At 50.5% G+C, this 24,585-nt stretch overlaps 1 protein-coding gene across 5 annotated transcripts; it reads right to left on the reverse strand.

Annotated features, from left to right (window-relative positions):
• Positions 1-1,829: 1,829 nt before the first annotated feature.
• On the reverse strand, positions 1,830-23,621 carry PWWP3A (PWWP domain containing 3A, DNA repair factor). 5 transcript variants are annotated; one of them, XM_063111673.1, is made up of 15 exons: positions 23,556-23,621; positions 22,143-22,267; positions 21,481-21,566; positions 20,006-20,076; positions 17,529-18,341; positions 16,344-16,445; positions 14,143-14,213; positions 11,922-11,998; positions 11,055-11,115; positions 8,663-8,738; positions 8,203-8,253; positions 7,148-7,584; positions 5,878-5,966; positions 5,232-5,394; positions 1,830-3,725 (listed from the first exon to the last, which is right to left on the reverse strand). In XM_063111673.1, the coding sequence occupies exons 2-15, from the start codon at positions 22,197-22,199 to the stop codon at positions 3,708-3,710; spliced, it is 2,172 nt and encodes a 723-aa protein (XP_062967743.1). In that variant the 5' UTR covers positions 22,200-22,267; positions 23,556-23,621; the 3' UTR covers positions 1,830-3,707. The 5 variants fall into 5 exon arrangements, with proteins under 5 accessions (XP_062967743.1, XP_062967741.1, XP_062967742.1 ...); XM_063111671.1 differs by lacking the exon at positions 23,556-23,621 and adding an exon at positions 23,435-23,545; XM_063111672.1 differs by lacking the exon at positions 23,556-23,621 and adding an exon at positions 22,727-23,333.
• Positions 23,622-24,585: the final 964 nt, after the last annotated feature.

Genomic DNA, 24,585 nt, shown 5'->3' on the forward strand with positions numbered 1-24,585 from the left:
TCCAGGAACAGCTGAGGGCCAGTGAGAAATGGGGGAGGAACAAAGTGGGGAGCAGGGAGGAGGAGCAGAGGCTGGCAGAGGTGGAAGGCAGAAGCACGAGATGGGGGCAGTGGGGACCGTCGCACAGGGGCGGGAGGTGAACTCACCACATAGACGTGATTTTCTGTGGTTTGAAATTCTTACACTGGCCATGTATTACTTTTTTAAAAAATCAATGTTTTAGGCCAATGATAGACTTGAAGAGGTGCCAGAGTGCGTGCAATGGATTCTCCTCCCAGGAAGTGGTTACTGGGAGGTGTGGTGCAATTTCCATGAGAATTTGGTTCTTTTTCAGGGCTGTTCTTGGGCTGGAACAAGTAAAACCGACTTTAGGAATTAGCTCCACAATGACAGGGGGTCTTCGAGGTTCAGTGAAGGGATGGGCTGGGAGCAGTGGGTGGAGGAGAGACAGCAGCAGGCGGCTCCCCACAGAACAGCCCTGGGGAGGCGGGAAGCTCCGCACAGGTGCAAAGAGGGAGGGCCGAGGGACAGAGTCTGCCTGCCCCTGGTGGTCTGTAGATGGGTTCTCCAGGGGACACTGGGCATGTCTGGGGGCATTTGTGGTTGTCACACCTGGGGGTTACTCCTGGCATGGAGTGGGTGGAGGCCGGGGACCTGCTCAGCACTTGCAGTGCCTGGGACAGTGCTCTGGCCCCAATGTCAGCAGGCCTGAATTAAGAGACTGCACTGGTTATTTGGAAAAAAAAACCGAATTTGATCGCTGCTCACACTGCACACCAGAATAAACTCCCAATGGGGCAGATGGTACAAACTAGGGCAACCCGAGTTTCTGGGACTCACCTCCTCTCCCTCCCCACTCCATGTATGGATTTAAATGTGGGCAGCCTCCTAGGATCTCAGTAGGACAGGGAGGCAGAGTCTTTAGGGGATCCGTGGAATCCCCTAACCCAGGGGGTCTCACCTGGCGGTGATTCTGCCCCCAGGGGATGCTGGGTGATGTCTGGAGATAATTCTGGTTGTCATGACTGGGGGGTGCTGCTGGCCTGGAGTGGGTGGAGGCAGGGACACTGCTCAGCACCTGCAGTGCCCAGGACGGCCCCGCCAGAGGATATGGCTCCACATGTCCACAGTGCCAAGGGGGAGACCCAGACCCAGGTGTAGGGGACAGAGAGTCAACAGGGTCCACTGCCAGAAGCACAGGAGCAGAGTGAAGCCATTGCTATGCAGAATGTGGAGGCCCATACAGGCAGGAGGGCGCAGGCATGCGGGTGGATGGGGGTCCCCTGGCTGCAGCCCACGTGAATGTGGGTCACGTCTGTCTTCTTGTTGCTTCAGAAGCACCAAGATCTTGCCTGCTTCCCCAGGGAGGAAGGACAAGCCAGCCCAGGACCAGCAAGACCAATGTCCTTAGGTCCTTCTAGAACATTATTGGGCATGCCAGTCAGGTCAGCTGACCCTACTGCCCAGCAGACTATGGGGAGCATGAACAGTTCCCCACTCCCGAGGGAAACAGCAGGAGCTGAGATGCTACATGTGGGTCCCCACTCTGGAGACCCCTCAGTGCCTCCTGAGCTTGGCCCAGGCCACACTTTGGTCATTGTTTCCCAACAGGTGTGCATTCTGCTCAGCCGATGTTCAAGCAGCCTCTTGAAACCCATCCTGAACGCATCTGGGGGAGGGCTCCTCCAACCACCCTGGGGGTAGAGTCTCTGAGCGCATCAGGGACAGCAGGGTGTCTCAGTTCCTAAACTGTGCCATGACCTCCCCAAGAAGTGGCACCACACTGGGGCAGGACCCATTGGGGGGTTCAGAAAAAAAAAAGCCAGAGCTCCAGGGAGGCATTTAATTCCAGTCTGCACAGTCGCACAATCCAACCCTAAGCACACAGCAGAGGTCAGCCAAGAAACAAAAGTAAAAACACCCCACAACAACAGAGTTACATCCCTGAGGGTAACTTGGTTTCCACAAAACCTCCAAGATGTTTCTTACCTCCAAGAACATCGTGCAGACTTCTATGCAGCGACTACAGGTTATTGACCAGCGTCCACGGGAGAGGCCCCAGGTCCACGTCCCCTGGGGACTGTTTAGTGGACGAATTTTTCCTCCAGGGAGGGCAAGCACCCATCTTGGCCACACCACCAAGTCCCCTCCCAGGAAGGAGGTGAAAGGGTCTCGCGCTCCATCTGAGGTGCACGTCAAGGCTCCGTGCATCCCTCCCACTCACATGCAGCTCCTAGGCCTCCCCAGGGCTCTGGCCGCCTGCTTTGGACATGACAGACCACGAGGGCCCAGTGCGTGTCTATGTTTGGTGCTCTTAGGATTGAGCTAAGTCGCATAAGACAAAAATGGCCAAGTGCAGGAGTGTGGTGCCCAAGTCATGGAGCAGCGGCTGCTTCCCATGCCCCATGCTGGAGATGCTTCTGGCAGGTCTGCTCACGACTGGTCCAGGGGCATCCTTGCAGCTCCCACTCCACTTCCCATGGGAACTGCATTCTGGTTTTGCCCTACAACGGGGATGCTGCCACGTGAGGCCCCGACACCCACCAACCCAGGAACTCCTGCTGGGAAATATGGTGGGGAAAAGCCAGAAAGAACCCAAGGTGCCAGCACTGACCCCCACCAGGCAGGGCGGGATGTGCTCTTGACTCTGGGCCCACCTCACGCCAGCTCTGAAGACCAACTTCGCCAGCACTGACTTCCAGACATGGTCTCGAGCATCAGCTCAGAATAAGTAACGCATTGACCAGCCTGCGGCCTTGACTTTTGACGCACTAGCTGCACTATCTGTGGCTGGGCAGGAGGACTGGCCAACTCACACCTTTACACAACTACCCTCCGAAAGCCAGCACCCAGCCCCGGACCCCTCGAACCCTGGGCTGACCAGCCAGCCAGGCGCCCCGGAACTGCAGGCCAAGATTGGAACCCAGGGCCCCTGTCTGCAGGAGCAAGACACAGACGTAGCTGCCCGTGGAGGTCCACACGGGCGCGGGAAGCATGGGCCACTGTGCCACTGTGCCAGGTGGCTGCAGCACCCAGCAGCAGGCCAACGCTCACTCGCCCATGGGACTGCGATGCGAAGATGCATGTCCGCTCTTCCTCCTCCATGAGCAGTCATGGCAGGCACCACGATACAAGGAAGCAACTCGAATTTGGCTCTACCTCTAACAAAGACGGTTTTTGCTCAAAAACACACAGAGTGGCAGAGCGGGTTCAGGAACCATCTCAGGAGAAAATCACACAATGGTTAAAAACAAACAAACAAAAAAACAAAAATGAAAAATACATCGATGTTTCCGGAGCTATATATTCCTATTGAACTCTTTTAAAACCCCTACTTAATATCAGATGCAATGATCAACACAAAAAACAGACATGCACCTTGTGTTAAACTGTACAGTCACAAGTAAGAATACAAAATAACACATATTTTTGTCCTTTCAAAAACCTCTCGGGAACCATGCCTTCCAAATGATGTCGGGGACGGAGAACTGGCTTTTGGTGCATTAACAAAGTCGAAGTTTCAGAAGTGCAGGGATAAGGGCTGAAGATGCAGGGACGTGGACAAACAGCTCTGAAGGTGAGTGCTCTGCGCAGTCCCTTGCCTTCCAGGAAACATGCTGCACGCAGGGTCCCCGCTTACTGCACGGTTGTGGTGGCAGCTGCCTCATCACCGGTGGCGCCGACTCCTCTCTTCCAGGAGCTGGTTGTCAAATATCTGTTTTTCCCTTCAGAAAACAAAAGTTGATACTTTAGTGATTAGTCATTGTGTGTCAAAGAGCATGGACTGGGAGCTGCTGCTGGACGGGGACAGAGCTGGGGAGCATGAGGACGTCCTGGAGATGGTGGCGGTGAACGGGCTTGATGCCGCTGAACTGCGCACTGGGAGATGGCTAAGATGGAAAGTTTTATGTTATGTGTATTTTACAACAATTTAAAAATAATTTACAAGAAAGAGCACGAAATGTTAAATTTTCCTTATTAAGAGAACTGCCTGTAAGGAAGAAACACGTTAACACCTGCGTAGGTGGCCACGCCTCTCAGGAACATGGCTGCCTCGGGATAAAGTAGGATAAACAAGGGACACTGCCTTTGATGTGCGACCTGGCAAAACCCTCTGCAACAAGGAGATAGATGAGACGCACCGACTGGAAAGAAGAAATACAGCCGGCCAGGAAGACGGCGCATGCAGAGTGCAGAAACTGCTTACTGTACAACCCTGCAAGACAGCAGGGCCAGAAAGCCACATTTGGGTACAACTGGTCAAACATAATTATGAAACAAGGAGGAACCACAGAGGGAAAGGGAAACTGACACCAGACATCTGTGTGGACAGATCCAGTCCCACCGAGGGTGCAATGGGAGACGCCCCAGAGGCCAAAGGTAAATCATGGCTACTGCTCCCAGATTAAGTTTTTTTTTTTTTTTAAGTGTTTTTATTATTATTTTTTTTTTTGTCGTTTTTTTCGAGACCGGCACTCAGCCAGTGAGTGCACTGGTCATTCCTATATAGGATCCGAACCCGCGGCGGGAGCGTCGCCGTGCTCCCAGCGCAGCACTCTACCAAGTGCGCCACGGGCTCGGCCCCCAGATTGAGTATTAAGATCAGGCCTCTGTGCAATAAAGCAGAGGTCGTACATTCAGCCTCATTAACTTCTCCATTGGGTACCCAATGCCAGCTCCCCACAGTTCACGTGAGGTCTTTACAATAAGCAGAAGCCGCGCCCAGAAGAATGGCTCCTTGAGAAAGGAAAACCATGGGGCAAAGAGTGGAATGCTCAGGAAGCTCCCGAGACAGGAAGAAGCAAGAACACACCAGCCTGGGGGTTGAGACACCTCGGCTCTGACCTGACACTTCTGGGTCATTTCTTTATTCAAGCGTGACAGGCCAGACCACTGAGATCCAGTCACAAAATCACTGAGTTTCTCTGCTTCCAGACACCCTTCTTGTCATTAACTCAGCTGGGTCAAAACTCTTGTAAATGAAGCCAAATTCAACATTCTTTGGACAGTGTTGCAGGAGGCCTTGGCGATACCACCCCACGCCACCTCCTCCCTGGCTCCTCCAGCAGGCACCACACAGCACGCGGCGTGTGGCAGCCCCTCTAGTCTCCCCGTGGAGCTCCTGTGACTGCGTGTCCAGGGCGGTGTGTGGCCTGGCGTGCCACCCTGGATGGAGACCCTGCCCCATGACCGTGGTTGATCCTCAGCCCGTCACCGCCCGCGAGCCCCACCTGGCTCTGGCAGGGCCTGGCAGCACGCCCAGAGACGGGATTAAGGGCTCTGGGGGCCACAAATCCAAGGGAAACATCTTGATCGCAGCATTCTTCTGACTGGATGGAGACCCTCCGGGGTGACCACTGTTTCTTCCTCTGCTGTGTTTTCTCAGCCACATGGCTGGAGCAAGAGGGGAAGAAAGTTCAAAACACAAACATCAGCCCTTGCAAAAAGAGATTAAAAACAGACACGCCCAAGCACACGACCAGCGGTCAGCACCATGTCGCTCCTGCAGGACTCGAGCCCCAAGGCCGAGCCACAGCCCTAGGCTTGTGTCCAACTCAGCGACCCTGTGCCCACTGCCCAGACCCGCCTGGAGAACAGGGACACCCACTACTAACTTCACTGGGTCCACGAGGCAATTCATTGGCCATGAGCTGACATGTATTTTAATACTGTTAGTATGTTTAATAGTATGTTATTATTATGACATGTGTATTTAATATTTGCATGTGATACATGCACTGCCCAGGCACCGACCACCTGCTGAGGAAGAGGCGGCCACGGGCAGTCAAGACACAGCCACCAGCACACAGTGGAATTAAAACCTTTGAAGATATATAAACTGTGAGTGGTTTGGAAACAGGGCTCTGAGTGGCCTACCGGTAGCTGTGCAAAGGTCCCTTTATGTACTTCTCTTCGGCCGTCTTGTAGTCCACTGTGTCGACCGCAGAAATCGCGCAGATGATGGCCTGCAAGAGGGCATGGGGGCTCAGTGCGGGTGGCAGGCACAGACCAGCCAGTCCCAGCACAGCACACAGAGCACTGAGCTTCCCGCAAGGAGCCCAGGGTTCCCAGGGATCAGCCACCAGACATCAGGTAATTCATGGTTCAAAAACATGCACGAAATCCATGAACTCTCTGCTTGTAATGGAGTTTCACGAATTAACTCGATAACAGTATCTCATGGACTAGAAACAAGAGTTCACATTACTAAAAGTAGAGAATAAAAGGCAGAACCCAAACAAACAAGTGCATTTTTGAAAATGTGTTTAAAAAAAAAAAAAAAAAAGATACAACAGTACTACTTTGAATACACAATAGATGTCTGATATTAAGGAATCGTTAATTTCTTTTGGTGAAATAACAGTTGTGGCTAGTCTTTACGGTTTGTTTACAGCAGGGTCCCTCAACACTGCAGACATATGGGGGCTGGGTCACTCTCTCTGGTGGGGCATCCTGGGCACTGCAGATGTTGAACAGCATCCCTGGCCTCCACCCACTCCTTGCCAGGAGCACCCCCACCCCAGTTGTGACAACCAAATGTCCCCAGACACGGCCAGTGTCCCCTGGGGCAAGATCACCCCTATTTTAGAGATATACACTGATGTATTTATGGGTGAAAAAATGTTTGAAGTTTTTTCCCCCTTAAAAAAATAATCCCAGGGGGTGATGTGCACATAAGGGCTCATTGCGCGGTTTTGTTTTTACGTGTATTTGAAATTTTACACAATTATAAAATTATACAACTTTGAATTTGGTAATATTCCATTCCACAGATGCACAGGTATGCCCAGTGGTGCCCTCTCTGAAATCTCAAATATGAACTTCAAAATAATCTGTTTGTTCCTCACCAAGCTCTGAATCCCCAGCTGAAGTTCAAAGGTCTTCCTACATGTGTTGAGGAGATTGAAACTTTTTTCCTGAGTAACTGCCACTCTAAACAGGTACTGTCTATACACGCAGCACGCACATACCCCAGCGCTGACAATGGAATTTTAACACCCAACCCGCTCCAGTGCCTGCAAAACAGAGGCAGGCAGTGGCCTCCACGGGCAGAATTTCAGAGGATGACATCCCAGCACCAGATCAGCCCTGGGCCTGCAGGCCGCCCCCGCCCGCCCGCGCAGGCTCTGCCCCAACAGTAGCTCACCTCGGGCAGGAGCACATCCAGGATGAAGCGTATCCTGTCCCCGTTCACATGGGTCCGCATCTTGCTGTCCGTCTCCTGGTACACTCTCTGCAGGTACTTCACCACCAGGTCCAGCTGCTCCTCGTCCTCCAGGTACGTCTCCACACAGGTCACATACTGGCTCGAGCTCAGAAACATCTCCAGCCACCGCGATGGCTTCCTGCCCTTCAGAACCGCCCGCAGGTGGCTCTCGGCGCCCTTGGCCTTCACAATATACTCCACCAGCTTCCGGTTGGCACGGTCCCGGGCGGCCCGTGCGCGGTCAGGGAGCAATTTGCGGCAGGGCGGCCTCCACCCTCCGGGACTCCCCGCCACAGGCTCCTTAGGGTCCCCCTTGCTCAGCTGGGGAAACGTGGTCCCCAAGACATCCTGCTGGATTGATTTCCGGACGGGATAACCTGCAGAGGAAGCACAGCCCTGGGACTGCTGCCTGGACTGCACAGTGTCTGCTTCACGCCACAGCCACAGAGGGAAGGTGAGAGTCCTGGGGAGGGGCATGTCCTCTGATAGGATACCTGATCTTTCTCCCCTAACTGGGCCTTTTAGCCAAGTTTAACCCCAAGAGCAGAGAAGAGCCCCCGCCCCACGCAGCCCTGCTGAAGAATCAATTCATGTTTCCACTCCTTTAACACCTAGGGGGAATGGAAACCCTGTTACTGTCACTAACTGAAAACACCGGGTTGACTAGGAAATATGCCATACGTATTAGCCTTGAGACAACATTCTTATAATATCTGACATGGGGCACGACCAAGACAGAGGGGATGTGGTCCATGGGGCAAGGGGCCTGAGGACAGACCAGGGAACCAGCGCCAGGTGGCCGTGCAGGCGCTACAGCAGGCAGCCTGTGCCTTGTCTCTCTGGGGAACCTTGGGAGTCCCATGGAAATCTGGTGGGTCCCATGATTCTGCTCAGGATTCAATGTATCCCCTCCACAGCCTTAGATGGAGGAGACTCTGATTTCCAAAGGGCTAAAAAAGCAGGCCACACTTTCAAAGATGTGCTCGTGGACTTACTGATGTCGGCAGAGTAATATTCCAGGAAAGAGCCAGCAAAAGAACCACAACCTGTAAGGCGGGAGGGAGAGAAGCCATGTTTAGACATGAGAACACATCTTTGGAGCTACCTTCAAGGTTCGTGAGATCAAAATGCCTCGCTCTGTGGCTTTCTGGTCTAAGCCTGACCGAGATGCCCCTTCCAACAAGATAGTATCGTGGAACGTGGCTCCCGTGGCTTGGAAAAGAGCGCAAGTCTCTGGCGGGTAACCTGAGAACCACAGCATGTTTTTGCCCCAACTTATAAATTCCCAACAGCCAGACTTGGGAATGAAACTGGAAGGAAACCTCATCTCCTGTCTATAGCAGTGTTTCAGCTCCTGCCTGCCTGCGGCGCCTGCCCCTCAGCCATGCTGCCTGTAGTGGATGCGACATTGCATCTACCCCTCCAGCTCTCAGTGCGCAGAGCCCCCCCACGTACCTAACCGCACGCGGTAGTCAGTGATGAGGGAAACACACCAGCCGATGGCCTGTTTGAAGTCCTCCTTGGCTGTGTTCTGCAACAAGACCCGACGGCAGGAATCAAGGGGGTGGGAGGGGCACCTCGAGCATCCACCTGTGTCGCGAAGCCGCATGGCGGGGCCCTGCAACCTGCAGAGTGGCCTGGGGCAGCCCCCAAGCCTCTCTAAGCCTCAGTTTCCTTGTTCATTATTGGGGCCAGCAGATGCCTTCCATGCCAGCTCCAGAGACTACATGGGAAACACACAGTGGGGCACAGGCCTGGGCCCTGCATTGCTCAGAAAGTGGTCACTGTGACCCCCATCGCTCTAGGTCAGTTCTGAGGAGTGGACAGTGGGAAAACACCAACTGTGGCCAGCACGGTCCCCAGATGGGGAAGACTTGGAAAGTCTTAGAGATGCCTTCTGCCCGTGTACTCCCAACAGGGCAGGGGCAGCCTGGAGCATGTGCTGCCCAGGGGGGAGGGATGTTGGTGCCCGCGCAGGACTCATCCAGTGTCTCCTGTCCTCACCAGTAAAATAAGGACAAGATTCCAGCTCTGTCCATCTCTGGCTGCCATGAGTTGGACCCAAGGTACCATCCACCAAAGAGCTGGGGTGGTGTCCACAGGAAAATAACTGAGTTCCCATGACCCAGCAGCAGTGTCAGAGGAGACCAAGGGGGCGGCTGTGCAGATGCCACAACGCCGTAACTGTCACACAACGATCCATGAAAGACTCTGGAGCCGAGGGCCACAGGAGGCGTTCACCAGCACACCCAAGGTCTGGGGGTGAAACTGCCTCTGTGCCAGCCCCTGGGCAGCCCCCAGTGCTTACCTAACCAACATTGCCCTGAAATCGCTCCTCAGAAGCTGCACTTGCCACCACTGAATGACTTAGGCTTCGGTGTCCCTACACCCGATGGCACAAGAGGATGTGAACACATTTCTCGGGAAGAGCAGACTGACCAGTGGGCAAGCACCCAGCTTACCTCGAAGACCAGGCCCTATTTCCTCGTAATCCAGATTTGTGTGTATGTGTGTGTGTGAGATGTAACACATCCTCTTTGCATTTAAGAAAGGATATCATTTTTTAAATTTTTGGCAGCTGGCTGGTACAGGGATACCCTGGACCTTGGTGTTATCAGCACCACGCTCTAACTGACTGAGCTAACTGGCCAGCCGTGTCCATTTTTATTACTGAGTAGAATTCCACAGCCACCAGCCCACGCCCCCACCAGCACCTGCCGACTGGCACCTGGCGCCCAACAGCAGGCTGGGGGGTGCGAGTCGCAGTGAACACACAGAATGGGTAGGACAGACAGGGAGAGGTTCCTGTCTTAGGGAAGTGCAAATTAATAACATGATGAGAAGGCTCAGGATATGATTTGGGTGCCAACCTCCCAAAAAGTTAAACAGAAAAAGAGAAAACCCATGCATGCCCAGTGCTCACTGTGAAACCATAAAGCCCTTGGAAAAACAGCACAGCCAATCTGCAGAGTGCCCTGGATGACCCTAACCCCCACAATCGCACCCACAGTCTAAGAAAAGGACTTGGCAGAAATACGTAGGAGCGCCCCAACTGTGGACTCAGCTGTGATGGCAAAATCCAGGGAAAGCCGAACACCTGATTACAGACAAGCAAGGTGGAGGCCGCACCAACCCCCTGCCCATCTGCTTATGTTTTTTTTAAAAGTTGATACAACAAAAATGAGTATTCCCAAAGTTGAAACAAACATTTTTGTGGGGTTTTTTGTTGGCTGACTGTTATGGGGATCCAAACCCTTGACCACAGGGTTATCAACACCATGTAGACACCACGCTCTACCCAACTGAGCTACCTGGCCGGCCCCACAAATGACATTTTTGAATTGGACAAACTCCTTGTAGCTCGACACAGTGTATGATAAAAAGCTGATTACGTTCCAAGTCACGGCAAAGGTTTTAAAAATTTAAAAAACAAAGCTGACTAGAATCACAGAGGGGCACAGGAAATTAGTTTTTACAGCCAACTGCCACTTGACATTCGTGAATGGTCAGGCTGATGTCACGGCCCTTTGCTGGGGACAGGGTCCCTAGTGTCAAGGGGCTGGCAGCCCACAAACAGCTGGCCAAGGAAGGAGCAAGCCTCGTGCCTGGGCCTCCACTGCAGCCCTGCCAAAGCCTCAGTTCCTCGCCTGTGAGACAGGAAGATGGGGCTAGTAACATCTAGAGGGGTTGTGAGGATTCAGTGCAAGAACTGACCCCTGAACATGCCCCAAGCTGGGCACAGTTCTGGTGATCGTCCCCACGACCACACGGAAGGTGGGGGTTTCAATAGCTACCAGTCACAAAATAACCCATTCAAAGAAGCAAGTACAAATAATAATCCACCTACCAGAAGTGTTTGTTTCTCTTTACAATCAAAGTGCTTTAATCTTCTCAGTGACACTGTGATTCTTGATGAGGCAGAGAAAGGTAAAAATTAACACACATGAACTTCGTCTCATGACCTAAATAATTTTCCCTCCTCTGATAATATTAGAGTACCACAGAGCCTCTACCAGCACCAGTGTATTCACTGAAGGTGACCGTTTCTTGGCTGCCTAAAGAAGCCTTCAGAGCCGCCCCTGCGGGTCCCAGCGACTTTAGCACTAACTGGCCCTGGAGAAGGGACGTGGCTGGGCCCCATCAGGACAGGCTGACCCCGAGGCCTGGGTCTCAACTCCACATCCCACCATCCACCAGGAACAGCACAGGAGCACCGAGGGTCAAACAACGCCAGCTAGGCCCCCCCCAGCGCTGGCTATGTAAGGCTGCTTCGAGCAAGCTAACACGCTTACGCGTGTTCTCATCCACATCTGAGATCTGAGCAGGGAATGAGTGACAAAGAGACCAGCCAAGCAGCCAGGCAGCAAAACCCAGGCTTCTGAAGCAGGGACAGTCTTCACAACATCCATGCTGAGCAAGTTTTGACAAGACTTGTGGGAAATGGGGTAGAGGAACCACTAGCGTCTGGTTGGGCTGCCTTTCAAAGCCTGCAAATAGTTTTGAAAACTGGAGCGCTGGACCACTTTACTTTAAACACTGCTTCTGTTTGTATTATTCTTCCTGATGAGTGAGGGGTCACAAGACCCTTCCCAGCCCTGCCAGGGCCCCAGGCTCATCCCGGGGCACTCCCTCCCTCTCTGTCCATCACCACATTCCCTGTGGGAGCTGTCAGGCCATCACCGGGACCAGTCACAAAGAACAAGAGCAGGTTTACCCCTTCCCTTTCGGGTCCATGTGTCCTTCGATGAAGAGCACACTGGCTTTCTTATCTCTCCTCCTGACGCTCTTGATCTGTCGGCAAATCCAAGAAAATAAAGCATCAGGAACAAAGAAGGGATTGTGGATTTTGAATATTTTCTCCATCACCTGAATTAGTTTGGTGGTGAATGGCTGGAATCTGTGCTGAGCGATGCCACCAGCTCTGGGAGACCCGGGCAAAGCCACAGCAGTCAGACGCCGAGAAGCTGGCCTGGGCTTTGCTTCATACATCGCTCTAAGTGGTTTTACGTCTGAGCAGAATCAGGCAGTTTTCTGTTTTGGTTTTTGGGGTTTTTTTGGTTTTTGGTGGCTGGCCAGTACAGGGATGGAACCCTGGACCTGGGTGTTATCAGCACCACGCTCCAACGAAATGAGGCCACCCACCAGCCCTGTTGTGGTTTTTTAATAAAAGGAACCACACCTACTACTGCCAGTGCCTCTTTACCTAACTGCCTTGGTCATTTCTCCCAACAGCTGAGCAGGGCAGGTTTATTCACCTCGTTTTCAGAGGAGTGAAAGCGAGCTCCAGAGCAAGCCTGGGCCACGGGACAGGGGGCCATGGCTCTATGCTCCAGGCCCAGCTGTGCCGCCAACCTCCCTGCCACCACAAGGATAAAGCCAAGGAGCCTTGGCTGCCAAGCATCTCAGGTGCACCTTGGACATGGTCTCAGTGAGGCTGCCCACTATCATGCCCAGGAACGTGTCACATCAGTGACCTGTTGACCGAGCAGGGACCCCAGTACATGGATGGAAACAAGGAAAGGGCCAGTAAGGTGTGGTAGGGAAGGACGGGCCCCGGAAACTCAGCCTCCCCCACCACTGGGCTGAGGGGCTACAGGAGGAGCCGGCCTGGCTATAAACATAGCCTGCATGTTTTATCTAGCAAACACTGCATGAATGCCAGTGCTGCTTCCTCTGGAACCACAGTTAGTCACAAGCAAGGCGGACTCAGTGACGTGTGAGATCAGAGTCATTAAACCAGCAAAAGCGTTTCTGGATTATTGCAGAGCAAATACCTTCTGGAATTAAATGCCACTGTCTCTTAATAAAAAATAAAGAACAACAGCTAAGAATAATCAGAGTCCTGTCTATGCCAGAGGAAGTTGAAAGGGGAGGTAAAGGGTAAAATGCGAAGGAGAGATAAGGGCCAAAACAGCAGTTTCGCCTAAAAATACTCAAACTGAGAATCTGCAACTTCCAGGCATGTAGAGAAAGCAAAGCCATGAATTTGGCCACACGTGAACTCATCAGCCACCCTGGGCAACACTGACAGGATTTCAAATACAGTTATGTGTCACATAACAATGTTTCAGTTAGTAACAGACTGCACATATGACGGACGTCCCACGAGATCATAATCCTGTTTCTACTGCACCTTTTCTATGTTTTTTTTTATTATTACTATTTTTCACCTTTTCTATGTTTAGAAGCACACACACCCCATCATGTGACGAGCGCCCACAGGATTCCACACAGTAACATGCTGTACAGCTGTGTAGCTGGGAGCCACAGGCCATCCCACCCAGGTTCACGTAAGTAACTCTGTGATGTTCGCACAAAGACGAAATCGCCTAACGATGCATTTTTCAGAACGCTTCTCCAGCGTTAAGCAACGTGACTGTACTTGTTTTTATACATGTGACTCGATCCCTACCATAAAATCTAAATTAGGGGCCGGCCCGTGGCTCACTCGGTAGAGTGCGGTGCTGATAACACCAAGGCCACGGGTTCGGATCCTATATAGGGATGGCCGGTTTGCTCACTGGCTGAGCGTGGTGCTGACAACACCAAGCCAAGGGTTGAGATGCCCTTACCGGTCATCTTTTAAAAAAAAAAAAAAAAAAAATCTAAATTAATGAGCTCTAATGGGGGGAAAAGGTTTGAAATGCATGATATTTAGGATAAGTCACCAACATTTTTTTCAAGCACGTTTTTCTTTGCCTGCTTGTTAAAAATTTGACCTATAAACCTTAAATTGTGCCAAAATGACCAAACTCCCTTTTAGGCCAATGTGTCTCCAGAAATCTTTCTTATGAACTCACCAATTTTTTTCCAGCAGTAACAAAATAATGAAAACATGTGCCCAGGTCAAATTACCAAGGATTGAAGACAAGTGCAATAAAAAATTCCCAGGATCTGCCTGACCACTCGTAGAACATGGAGGAGGTTGTTCTTACCACTGCTGGCCAGAAGGGGTATTTTTGATATTTAAGCCAGACTAGCATTCCTGCTTCAAATGAGCGTGGTTCTAGAATTAAAAAAACAACAAAAAAAAAAAAAAAAAAAAAAACAAGGAAGAAAACAGAAAAACAAAAGAAGAGACAAGTCAAATCCACATCAAGTACCGAGTGCAGCAGCTTGACAAAACGCAATTACTGTGACGCTGTATGCAGCTTATTTAACAAGGTTCACTTAAAGGATCAAGAGCACTTGAAAGATAGATTTTAAACTCCTGTCACCTGAATCTAACTGCCAACTATGAGCTGGCTTCTCGGCTGTGACAGACATTCGGTGGTAACATGCAGGGAAGTACTAAGGGGCAGATGGGGACTCTCTGTCCTGTGTTTGCAATTTCTGTAAATCTAAAATTATTCCAAAATGATGCACTTTTTTAAAAGAGTGTGGCACAAAACAGAAGTGAGATTATGACACACAATAGAGATCCAGACATGTGAACTTGATTTCTTAGAAGCGTATCTGAGACACTGGAGTCTTAAAAGGGTGAAAAATGTATTTAAATCATGAGATAACTGCAAACTATTTCTGAACAAAACTTAACTGCATTTTTTACCAAAACAAGATCAAAATGAGTAACTTAAAGTTTAAAAAATCAAGTAACAGAAAAACTGGTAGAAAAGAGGCTATTAACAGACACGTGCAGCAGAGACTGCGTCAGTCTGACACCACCGTGGGAGAAAGGGAAAGCTCTGATATTCGACTATGTAGAAATCAATAGGTCTATAAAGTGAAAAATAAGACCCACTGAAATTGGAGACAACTGGAGAAAAAACCTTGCTACAGACATGATGGTGTGTTATTTCCTCCTGGGGAGAAGGCATTTAGTATTTAAGCCCCGTATGGACAAACGGCCCATTCAGAGCCTGACAGGTAAACAACAAAACCAAACGGAAGCCAAAAACTGTTCAAGCTACCAGCAGGAAAAAAAGAGCAAACACCTGGGTTTTGTGAGGCCGTGGTGACCTGATCCCCAGCCGGTGGTGGTGTGGAAGGAAGGGGCCCTTTGGGCAGGCAGTGTCCCCTCCCTGTGGACAGAAACGCTTGCTTGTAGAAACCCATGACAGGTCCACTACAGACCCGTGATCCTGGAGCAGTGTAGATGCCCCACGGGTGGGGAGGATTTAGTGAGTGGAGACTCATCACCCGTAGTAAACAATAACTAGTCGCGACTAGGAATGACTAGGAGATCATGTGGAAATGTAAACAGCATCTGAGTTAGTGTTACATGGAAAACAGGAAAATGCAAAGTTGAAATTACGCTCATACGACGATGGAAACAATTCTAGCAGTCTAGACAAAAAAATAACTGCATGAGACCCTGCGCACGCATGCACGCTCACACAGGGGAGTGCGTGTGGAAGCAGGGAGCTTTCGTGGCTGTACAACGTCAGCCTCCCAGTGTGAGGCTGTCCCACGGGATGTCACCAGTGGGGGCAGCTGGATGAGAGGCCCACCAGGTCCCCCGTACTATTATTGCAACATCCTGTGAATCTGTAGTTATTTCTAAATTAGAAAGTTTAAAAAAAAAAAAGATGAGACTGGATTAAGATGAATGGTTCACGGGCAACTCTGAAAATGTAACTGGTTCTAAATGACTTAGTTTGTGAAGCAAACTAACTTTCTGTTCATTGCTGGTTCCAATCTTTGGGTCATTTTATTTCTAATCCCTATCTAAATGCACGCTTTCCTCTGGTGCAAATGGCTCCTTGCAGGAGGGGCGTGGGAGTGCTGCTCCCCTGGGCCGAGATAATGCCTCACTGGAGACACGTCCAAGCCCCATCTGACTGCAGCATGGCCCGAGGAAGCAGTGTGCACCACACCCAAATGACAGTGATATAACCCACCACGGGGACAGGAGGACAAGGACCTAAGGCAAATGGAAGAAGCCATGATCTAACAGGGAGGGCTGGGCTGTCTCTTCGGGGGAGTCCCTCTTCCCTTTGTATAGGTTATTCCTTAATATAGAGGACCGAAAACGGGGCACTTCTTAAGGTCCCTTCCAAGTCTTGGTGCAGCAGGGAAAAAATTAAACAGTAAGGGACCTCTCGCAAAAATGTCAGAAATAGCTTTGGAAGGCCAGCCCACGTTTCTCTTGTGTGTATTGTTTCAGCGGAAGGCATGCTCTTTGCCTATTTCTTACCATGGTATAAAAGCATTCTTGGTGGCTCCTCATCTTCCTCATCTTCCTCCGGGATGGAATTCAGGGAATGAATTTCTACTGGCTCCTCAGAAGACTGACGGTCTGCCAATAATGTGAGATTAGATTTTCACTGTCCTCATACTGTCTTGATGGCTCATCCCAAGAAAACATTTTGTGACACATGACCATCAGTGTAAAAAGGAAAAATTCCATGCTATACAGAATTCCACACTGCCAAGTTCAGCTGAGGTACACTTTTATCCAGTACATTTTAAAGAAAAATAAATATATGGCAGGGGGGAGGGAGAATACCTTTCCTGTGGTAAATGAAAGGCAGGCAGTAAGCAGCAGCAATTTAAGTTATGGAATGTTGAATGAATTCTGGGTGAAAATTCCTCTTGCCCTGGTATGGCTTATTCCCTCCACGGTCTGAAGCACTAAGCGAATGTTTAGGGAGGGGGTACCAGGACCCAAGAGTTAGCGGTGCAACAAGGCAGGGGTGTAATCACTCTCTTCAGAAAATGGCAAAGGGGTTGGACTCAGTTCCCTGGGGCCCTCAAGTGTGCTAAGGAGAGGGCCTCATGAAAGAAGCAGAGAATAAAGACTAGATCTATGTAGCGAGTCTGTAGCAAATAGGTTTTGAGATACTTGACCATGTAGTGATTAAGATTTCTGAATTAGAATTTCAGAAATATGTGGGATGCTACAATGTTAAAATGGGAAAACACCACGGTGCATGGCTGTAACCACACAGAAACGTATCTACACAGGGATTCTTTAAAAGTCAGGAGCCTTTCAAGTGAGTTAATCACTTGAGATTCCTGCCCAGTTTAGCGGGAATGCACCACCGCTTCTGCAAGTCAAGAATAAAAGAGTTAATCCGCAGGTGCAGACGCCCAGTGCAGCCGCAATGCCCCCCACACTCCCTGCTTGCGTCTCTGTGCCTGGAAACCAAAATAAAAACACAAATATCTGGGAGAAGTTGAAGTAATTATAGCCCAGTGGGAAGATAAACAAAAAGGAATAAGGAAATCTCTGCTCGCAATCTATTTTGGTAATGAATCTCATTAAAATCTGGTTAAAATCACGCCGGAACCTGACTCAACCTGGCTGCGGGAGAGCCAAACTCCTCCCTGCATGGCCTCCTGGGCGCTCCACCTCGGCTCTCCACTGATCAACTTTTACCTTCCTCAGGCTTCTCAGAATCCACCAGATGACAGCGTGTTTCCTCCACAGGAGCACAGGAGGTAGGCAAGCCAGGCCGGGCGGGGCTGCGCAGAGCCCTGAGTTCCTGGGGCCTCTGCCTCCGGCTGCCATCCAGGCGTGGCCTCTTCACGGGGCGGCCTCCAGCCTGGGCTGGGAGCACGGTGAGGCTGCCCGAGGGCAGGCCTGGGTCATGTCCCTCAGCTCTGGCGCATGGGTCATCCTCCCGCACTCTGGAAGGCGAGGACGGGGCTGTCCAGCCACCTGCCTTTTTTTCACTCTCTTTATCATCATCTCCCTCTGAAGGCAAGGGTATATTCTGGCACAAGCTGGACTTTTGTGTTGAATTTCTTCCCCTCTTACTTTCTATAGTCTGATTTTTGTGATGTATTCTTGGTCCACTGCCATCCTGAGAACCATCTTGGGCTAAAGGGACCAACAGGGCTGTTGGGTTTTCACTTTTCCTGAGCCCCTTCTTGTGGTCCACTCTGCACTCAGGGTCCTCTTCACAAGTGGACAAAACTGACAGGTTTGGTTGTGCCCATACCCTCCTCCTGCCAGGTCCAGAACTGCCCAACACGTCTTCACCAAGAAGAGATGAAGAGCCAGAGTCACAGAGCAAGGAGGCTGGTTCCGTGGGCTTCCTCCGGCTTTGAGACAGAGCTTTTCTATCCTCCCTGGAAGAGCTTTCCTGACACAAACTGGTTTTCTCTTTCAAAACATCCAGAGCCACTCGAAGCGACCGTCTGTAGGTCAGCTCCTCCAGGGGTGCAGCAGGAACCTCGTCTGCAAGGACTGAAAACAAACAATGCCCCGTCACATTCAGACGCCCAGGCATGCAAACACAGCATCGCTCCACCAGCTCGGCTGTCCACTTTTGATCGCTAGTTTTCCCAACTAAATGAGTGGAGGGAAGGACTAACATTTCTCACCTACATTTTCCCAAAAAGGGGACGAGGCTACAAAACAGCAGCTATTCATTCCAGGCTGCAAAGCTTCCTTTTCTAAAAAAAGAAATTTACTGACCTTAACCTGATTGGCTAAAAAGATAAATTCCTCCAAGTTACAAAACAATACCATGAGCAAAATGTATTCAAATGTTTTGCAAATCCTCTGTCAGCCTCACAATTTCAAATTCAATCGGGGTCAATAAAAACCAATGCCAACTAAATAAAGAACTCTGCTGGCAGGGTATTCTTGGGTGGGGGGGTGCAGCGGCAAGGAACAGCCGATTAAAAAGACTCATTGTGGGCTGGTAAATTTTCAATACTTCCTTGCAAGGGCATTTCAAAGCCAGAAAAGAGCATCATGGGCCTTTAGATTCCAGCCCAAACTCCCTGCCACAATAGTTTTATTTATTCATTCCGACATACAGATATGGCACTATTTATTTGAACAGGATGATGGATGCAATATCACAACTCAGCGGGCATAATACCTCAATCAAAACAGTATTTTCCCTCTGTTTAATATTAAAAGCACCCACAAATAACCAGCCCCCCAACACGATCTGAACCAACATAAAGACGCCTACGAGAGATGATGGCCAACACTGCCCGAGGTATGCAGAGGTGGATCCTGCTTTAAACAATAGCTGTTTTTCAGGAGACACAGGAAAACAGACCTTATTTCACAACACTGGAAGAAATTCTGGTCAATCTCTAACAAGACAAATAATTCTTTGCAAATGGAATAAATACTCCCACTTTAAGAGAAGGAAAAAATGTCATGTTTGGGTTTGCTGAACTGCAAAGTGGGCACGCAGTCGCTCATGTTTCTCATGTGTGTGTGCGCGTGACAAGTCCCCTGCGAGGCTGGGCTTAATTCTAGTCTTTCTCACCTAAAACATACAAAGGGGGTGGGTGTGGAACCGAATGCCTAAGGGAAAGCACGCCCAGAAGGGCAGGAAGCACAGGGTTCCACTTCCACCCCACCCTGTCCCATCCCCACCTGGGATAGCACCTGCAAACCGGCAGCCGCCAACACAGATGCCTGGCCACCCCATCCTTGTCCTCTGGGCTCTGCACTGGAATTTTAGACACACAACCAACTGCCTTCCAAACCTCGGGCTAAGACTGCACCAGCCAGGTGGCAGCAGGAACCATTTTACTAGGGGATGAGCAAAGGAAAAAGGAAAAGCCTCTACCCCTCTTCAAGGAAGCAAACCCATTCCACGTCTGTGCACACTGGAGGCCACGGACATACTGAGCTGACCCTGATGCTCAACACCAACCATTCTGGGCGTCAATAGGGGTGGTTTTGGGGGCAAATTCTGGAAAGGTCTAAGAAAGCAGATCCATTTTTTCCTTCTCCTTTAGCTCACAGGATTCACGTTTCCTTGTATGAAGAAAAAAAGATGAACAAGGTCAATTTTTGCCTAGAGAACTGAGTCTTTACGCTTTCCCTAACTACCTCTCATTTTATTAAAAACTAATGGTCACTTAGAAACAGGCTCTTACCTAACGAGGAGGCAATGTCGTCAATTTGAGACTCCTGTAGGGTCTCGACTTCTGTGCTTTTCACCTTAATTCTGCAGAGACAGGAACAACCGTTATGTGTCACCAGCCAATGCCACGAAGACATTTTCAAACACGTTTTTCTTTAGATGACAAAAGAATTATATTCATTTTCCTCCTCAACCTTCCACTTAAACCAAAAGTCACAGCCAATAGGAATTCATTTGCCTGAGGTTAGACGCAGCAAGGACCCTGGTGAATGTGTTTTGTTTTGTTTTGTTTTTTCCTCTTAAGACAGAAAAGGTTGACTGGATTTAAGAGTAAAAATGAATTCAAATTGTGACTTTTATGAGGCAAATCCTACTTTCAACTGCACAAATAACTCCTTTGTTAGATTTTCAGAGTAGATGATAATGTCACTAAAAGCTGTTTACAGCCCAGCAGGTGTGTTTTAGTTTAAAAGGATGTGCTTTCCTTTTAAACTTGAGTATTCAATTACCTTCTCAGCCGCAGGGAAGAGTGTGAGCTGGGGACCAAGCAGGCTCAGGAGGCAGCTCTGAAGCACGAAGGATGGGGCAGGAAAAAACGCTCCGCCAGAAAGAGCGACAGGGGAGCCACGTAAATTCTAACCATGACCAGATCTGTTCCGACGCTCTTTCTTTTTTTATTTTTATTTTTTTTTAAAAAATATGACCGGTAAGGGGATCTTAACCCTTGACTTGGTGTTGTCAGCACCATGCTCAGCCAGTGAGCTAACCGGCCATCCCTATATGGGATCCGAACCCATGGCCTTGGTGTTATCAGCACCACACTCTCCCGAGTGAGCCACGGGCTGGCCCTCCGACGCTCTTTAGAGCTGGGAATTCTTACGTTAGACATGCCAATACCACAATGACACACAATGCGGGCATTTCAATCTTCATCACTGCAGATGTTCTATACCTTTCCACCACCAGAAAATCAAGGGCAGAACAATAACGTGCTGCCTGATAATCATTTATTTGCCTTTTGAATGTTGAATAATAATTTATTAGAGTGACAGGCTCAAAAACCAAATATTTCAAAATTGATGGGCCTGTCTCACAAGTTTCTGAGAAAAAGAAACACAAATCCATAGGAAGGTAACATCCCCATTTTAATCCAAACACAGTTTAGCCTGTGTATAATTTATACTTATTCAATTCTTGTACCAATCTCTCCGTAGGTCTCACAGAAGGCCTTGTTTGGCTCTTCAGTTTTCATATTAACATAAAATCAAATCAGTTGTTTTCCTCATAAGGTTATTATGGTCACTAATAAGTTACTATAGTTAAAGAGTTAATAAGCCCTTTATGAGTGGACTTCCCTTTTTTTGAGGTGGGGGGGCGAGTACCAGAAGTCCCATACAGAAAAGAAATATTATTAAATATAATAAAATATATTAAATATAATTAAATATATTAAATATAAAATATTATTAAAGAAATACAACACTTAACTTTTTCTCTAGAGAGATTATTTGAACATCTAGAAAGAACTCCTTTTTTCTCTTATTTTTTGTTGAAGTCTTGGTTCTGGCCAAAACCTATGTTTAAAAAAAAAAAAAAAAAAATCCTTGTTATTAAAAAAAAAAAGTTGATAAAATAAGAAACAGCGGCAACATAAATACAAGCGTAGCAAGTAATTCTCAAGATATAGAACCATGGATTTCAGAGCTTTCCAACTGATCCCCTTATTTCACAGGTGGTGAAACCGAGGCACAAGAGGTCAGCAGCAGACCAAGACAAGGGCCCAAGCTTTTGCCCTGTGGTTCAGCAATTTCTACTGAATTGCTGGAAGCATCCTGGAAACACTACCATTATTTACTATCACAGGGCTTCTTGCCAGGTAATTCCTTGAGTTACATCCTTACACGCCTTTTTACAGCCAACTCTTAATTTTTTTTTTCCTTAAGTGTAAAAAAAAAAAAAAAGACACTTCCAGAAGTGTAACCTTGTAAGCACTAGACCAAAGCCCCATTAAATGGGGAATGAGAATCAGTGCCAACGATTCAGGCTCAATTATTTCGCTGAAGCAATGCCGAGGTACTTCCTGATAAAGATTTTACTTGTCACCCGAAAGTCATTTCTAATTCCTGAAATTATAGAATAATGGCTGTCACCTTTGCAGGCCATAATCGCCTTTTCCATCTGCAGAGGACGTACTTGGCATCCATCATGATTTAAACTCATGTGGAAGTGGTAATGATTTGGCACAAAGTACTTGAAGGTCTGACGCTGATGTACCCTGCAAAAAAATTTGCACAGTGGTTTATAAAATCGTTTGCTTGCAACTATAATACAGACACAACCCTCATGGGCAAAGGTTAGCTCAGCTTATCCTCAAGTAGACGGTTCAATTCTGTAATCTTGCATTGAGATGCTCAATGCCAAAAAGGAGGCTGACGGAAACGACAGGCCTCGGCACCTAGGGAGGCGCCTGTGTTTTTCATAAATAAAATACAGCAGATTCCCTCCCAAAGGTTCTGTCTAGATTATTTTTAAAAGGCTCCTGAATAAATCACCCTGGTGCTGAAGGCCTGCCTCCGACCTCGGCACTAGAGGTATTTTAAACAATCAAAGCTACAACCCTCCCCTAACTTGGGGCGTTAACAGCTGACCACAGAACAAAAAAATAAGGAAGGAAAACGACTGCTCTTTTGGCTGCCGTGTCCCTGGAAGGACGGGGACAGCTGCGGACGCTCACCGCATCCACGGGAGAGGCTGGCTTGGCTGTTGTCAGGAATCAAAAGGTTTTTTGGGGGGTGGAGTTTCACAGCAGCAGAGGAGGGCGCCACGGCAGTAAGGAAGGGAGGTTTCACAGGGGGCGGGGAGTTCAGACCGCAGCAGGATGGGGGCTCCAGGAGCAGGGATGGGGGTTCGCGGCAGAGGTGGAGAGAGGTCTACCGCAGAAGGGAAGGGGGTTTCATGGTAGGGGGAGGGGCAGGGCTTCAGGAGGGGCTCAGGCAGGAGCACGGGTGGGGGTTCAGGAAAAGAGAGGGGAGAGTTTAAGCAGCAGCACGGGTAGGGGCTAAGGCAAAGGGAGGGGGATCAGGATGCAGCAGAGATGGGGTTCTGGCAGCAGCAGGGGTGGGGTTCAGGCTTGGGGGGATAGGAAGTTCAGGCAGGAGTGCGGTTGAAGCTTAGGGGTATGGGGGGTTCGGGCAGCAGAAGGGGTGGGGTTCGGGCTTGGGGAGACGGGGGTTTCGGGCAGCACCAAGGGTTGGAGGGGATCCCCGCAGGTAGGCAGGGCTGGGGCTCAGGCAGAGCTGGAGGAGGTGCAGACTCAGGGTCGGGGTACGCGCTCGGGGAAGGAGTCTCCGTGTCGAGGCCGCCCCTCCCCCCAGGCCCGGCCGGGCCTCGCCACCTCAGCCTCCGCTCGGCGGCCCCGAGGGGCGCAGCCCGCCGGGCTCACCCGGGCGCCCCGGCCTTCCCCAGCGCGGCGCCCCGAGCCCGGAGGAGGAGGCCGCGGCGACCCTGACGGCGGAGAGCCCGCCCGACAACCGCCACGGCCCGCGCCCGCCGCCCGCGCTCACCGCCTCCGCCGCCGCCGCCGCTCCCCGCGGGGCCGGGGGCGGGGCCTGCCTGGCGGCGCCGCCAAGCCCCGTCCTCACCACGCACCGGCCAATGGGGTGCGCGCCCCGTGGCCACGCCCCCTGTAGGGCCCGCCCCTTCCGTCGCGCACCGCCTCCATCTTCCCGGGCGCTCGCTGAGGCGGCGCGCGGCGGTCCAAGGCGGGCCGGTGGGCTTAGCGCTGCCTTCCTATGCCCTCCCGCCTTTGTCGTCCTGTCAGACCCGGACGCCTACCCGCGTGTCCCGGAGGGAAAACGCTCGCCTCACTGGGGCAGCACGACTCCCGAGAGAACCTTCCAGAATCTAACAGAACCTTCCAGGTGTGAGGTGCCAGTCAGCCCCAGTCAGGGCGTCCCCTGCGTACCCACAGGAGGGTACAGTCGTCCCTCCTTATCCGCGCTTCAGACCCCGCGGATGCCTGGAAGAGTGTGCGGGGGGTCCCCAGCCGCCCACGCTGCCGTCGCGTCACCCGCCCGCGTGTCTAACGCCATGTGCGTCGCAGCTGACTCCAGCGGTCTGAGGCGCGACCGCGGGGCTGGCGGGAGGTTCTTTTTCCGTCCCGATCTCCCGGTCGGTCATCCGTGCTGGCCGCGGGGTCTGGCCAGCCCAGCGTGAGGGGCTTTGCTTTCCCGATGCCTTCGAGAACCTTCCCCGTGTCACTTGAAGGAAGTGCTTTCCGGCTTTTCCGGGGCATTTATGAGTTGCCAGCGTCGCTGGGCCGCTGTTATGGCATAGGAGGGTTACTTCAACAGAAGCCCTGCGACAGCGCCAGAAACGGACGCGTTGTTTATTTCTGGAGTTTTCCATTTAATGTTTTCATGGCCGGGTAGACCGCAGGTAACGGAGACCGCGGATATGGGGGGGACCACCGTGACCCACTTAATTGTCACATGACCCGGACGGAGGATATCCCGTGCACCACGTGGAGGAGGCAGGGGTCTCTGCCATGGACCTTTCTTTTTTTTTTGAACAATGGCCCTGTGTTTTCATTGT

The sequence above is a fragment of the Cynocephalus volans genome, chromosome 10 (genome assembly GCF_027409185.1).
Source record: "Cynocephalus volans isolate mCynVol1 chromosome 10, mCynVol1.pri, whole genome shotgun sequence".
Taxonomy (NCBI): domain Eukaryota; kingdom Metazoa; phylum Chordata; class Mammalia; order Dermoptera; family Cynocephalidae; genus Cynocephalus; species Cynocephalus volans.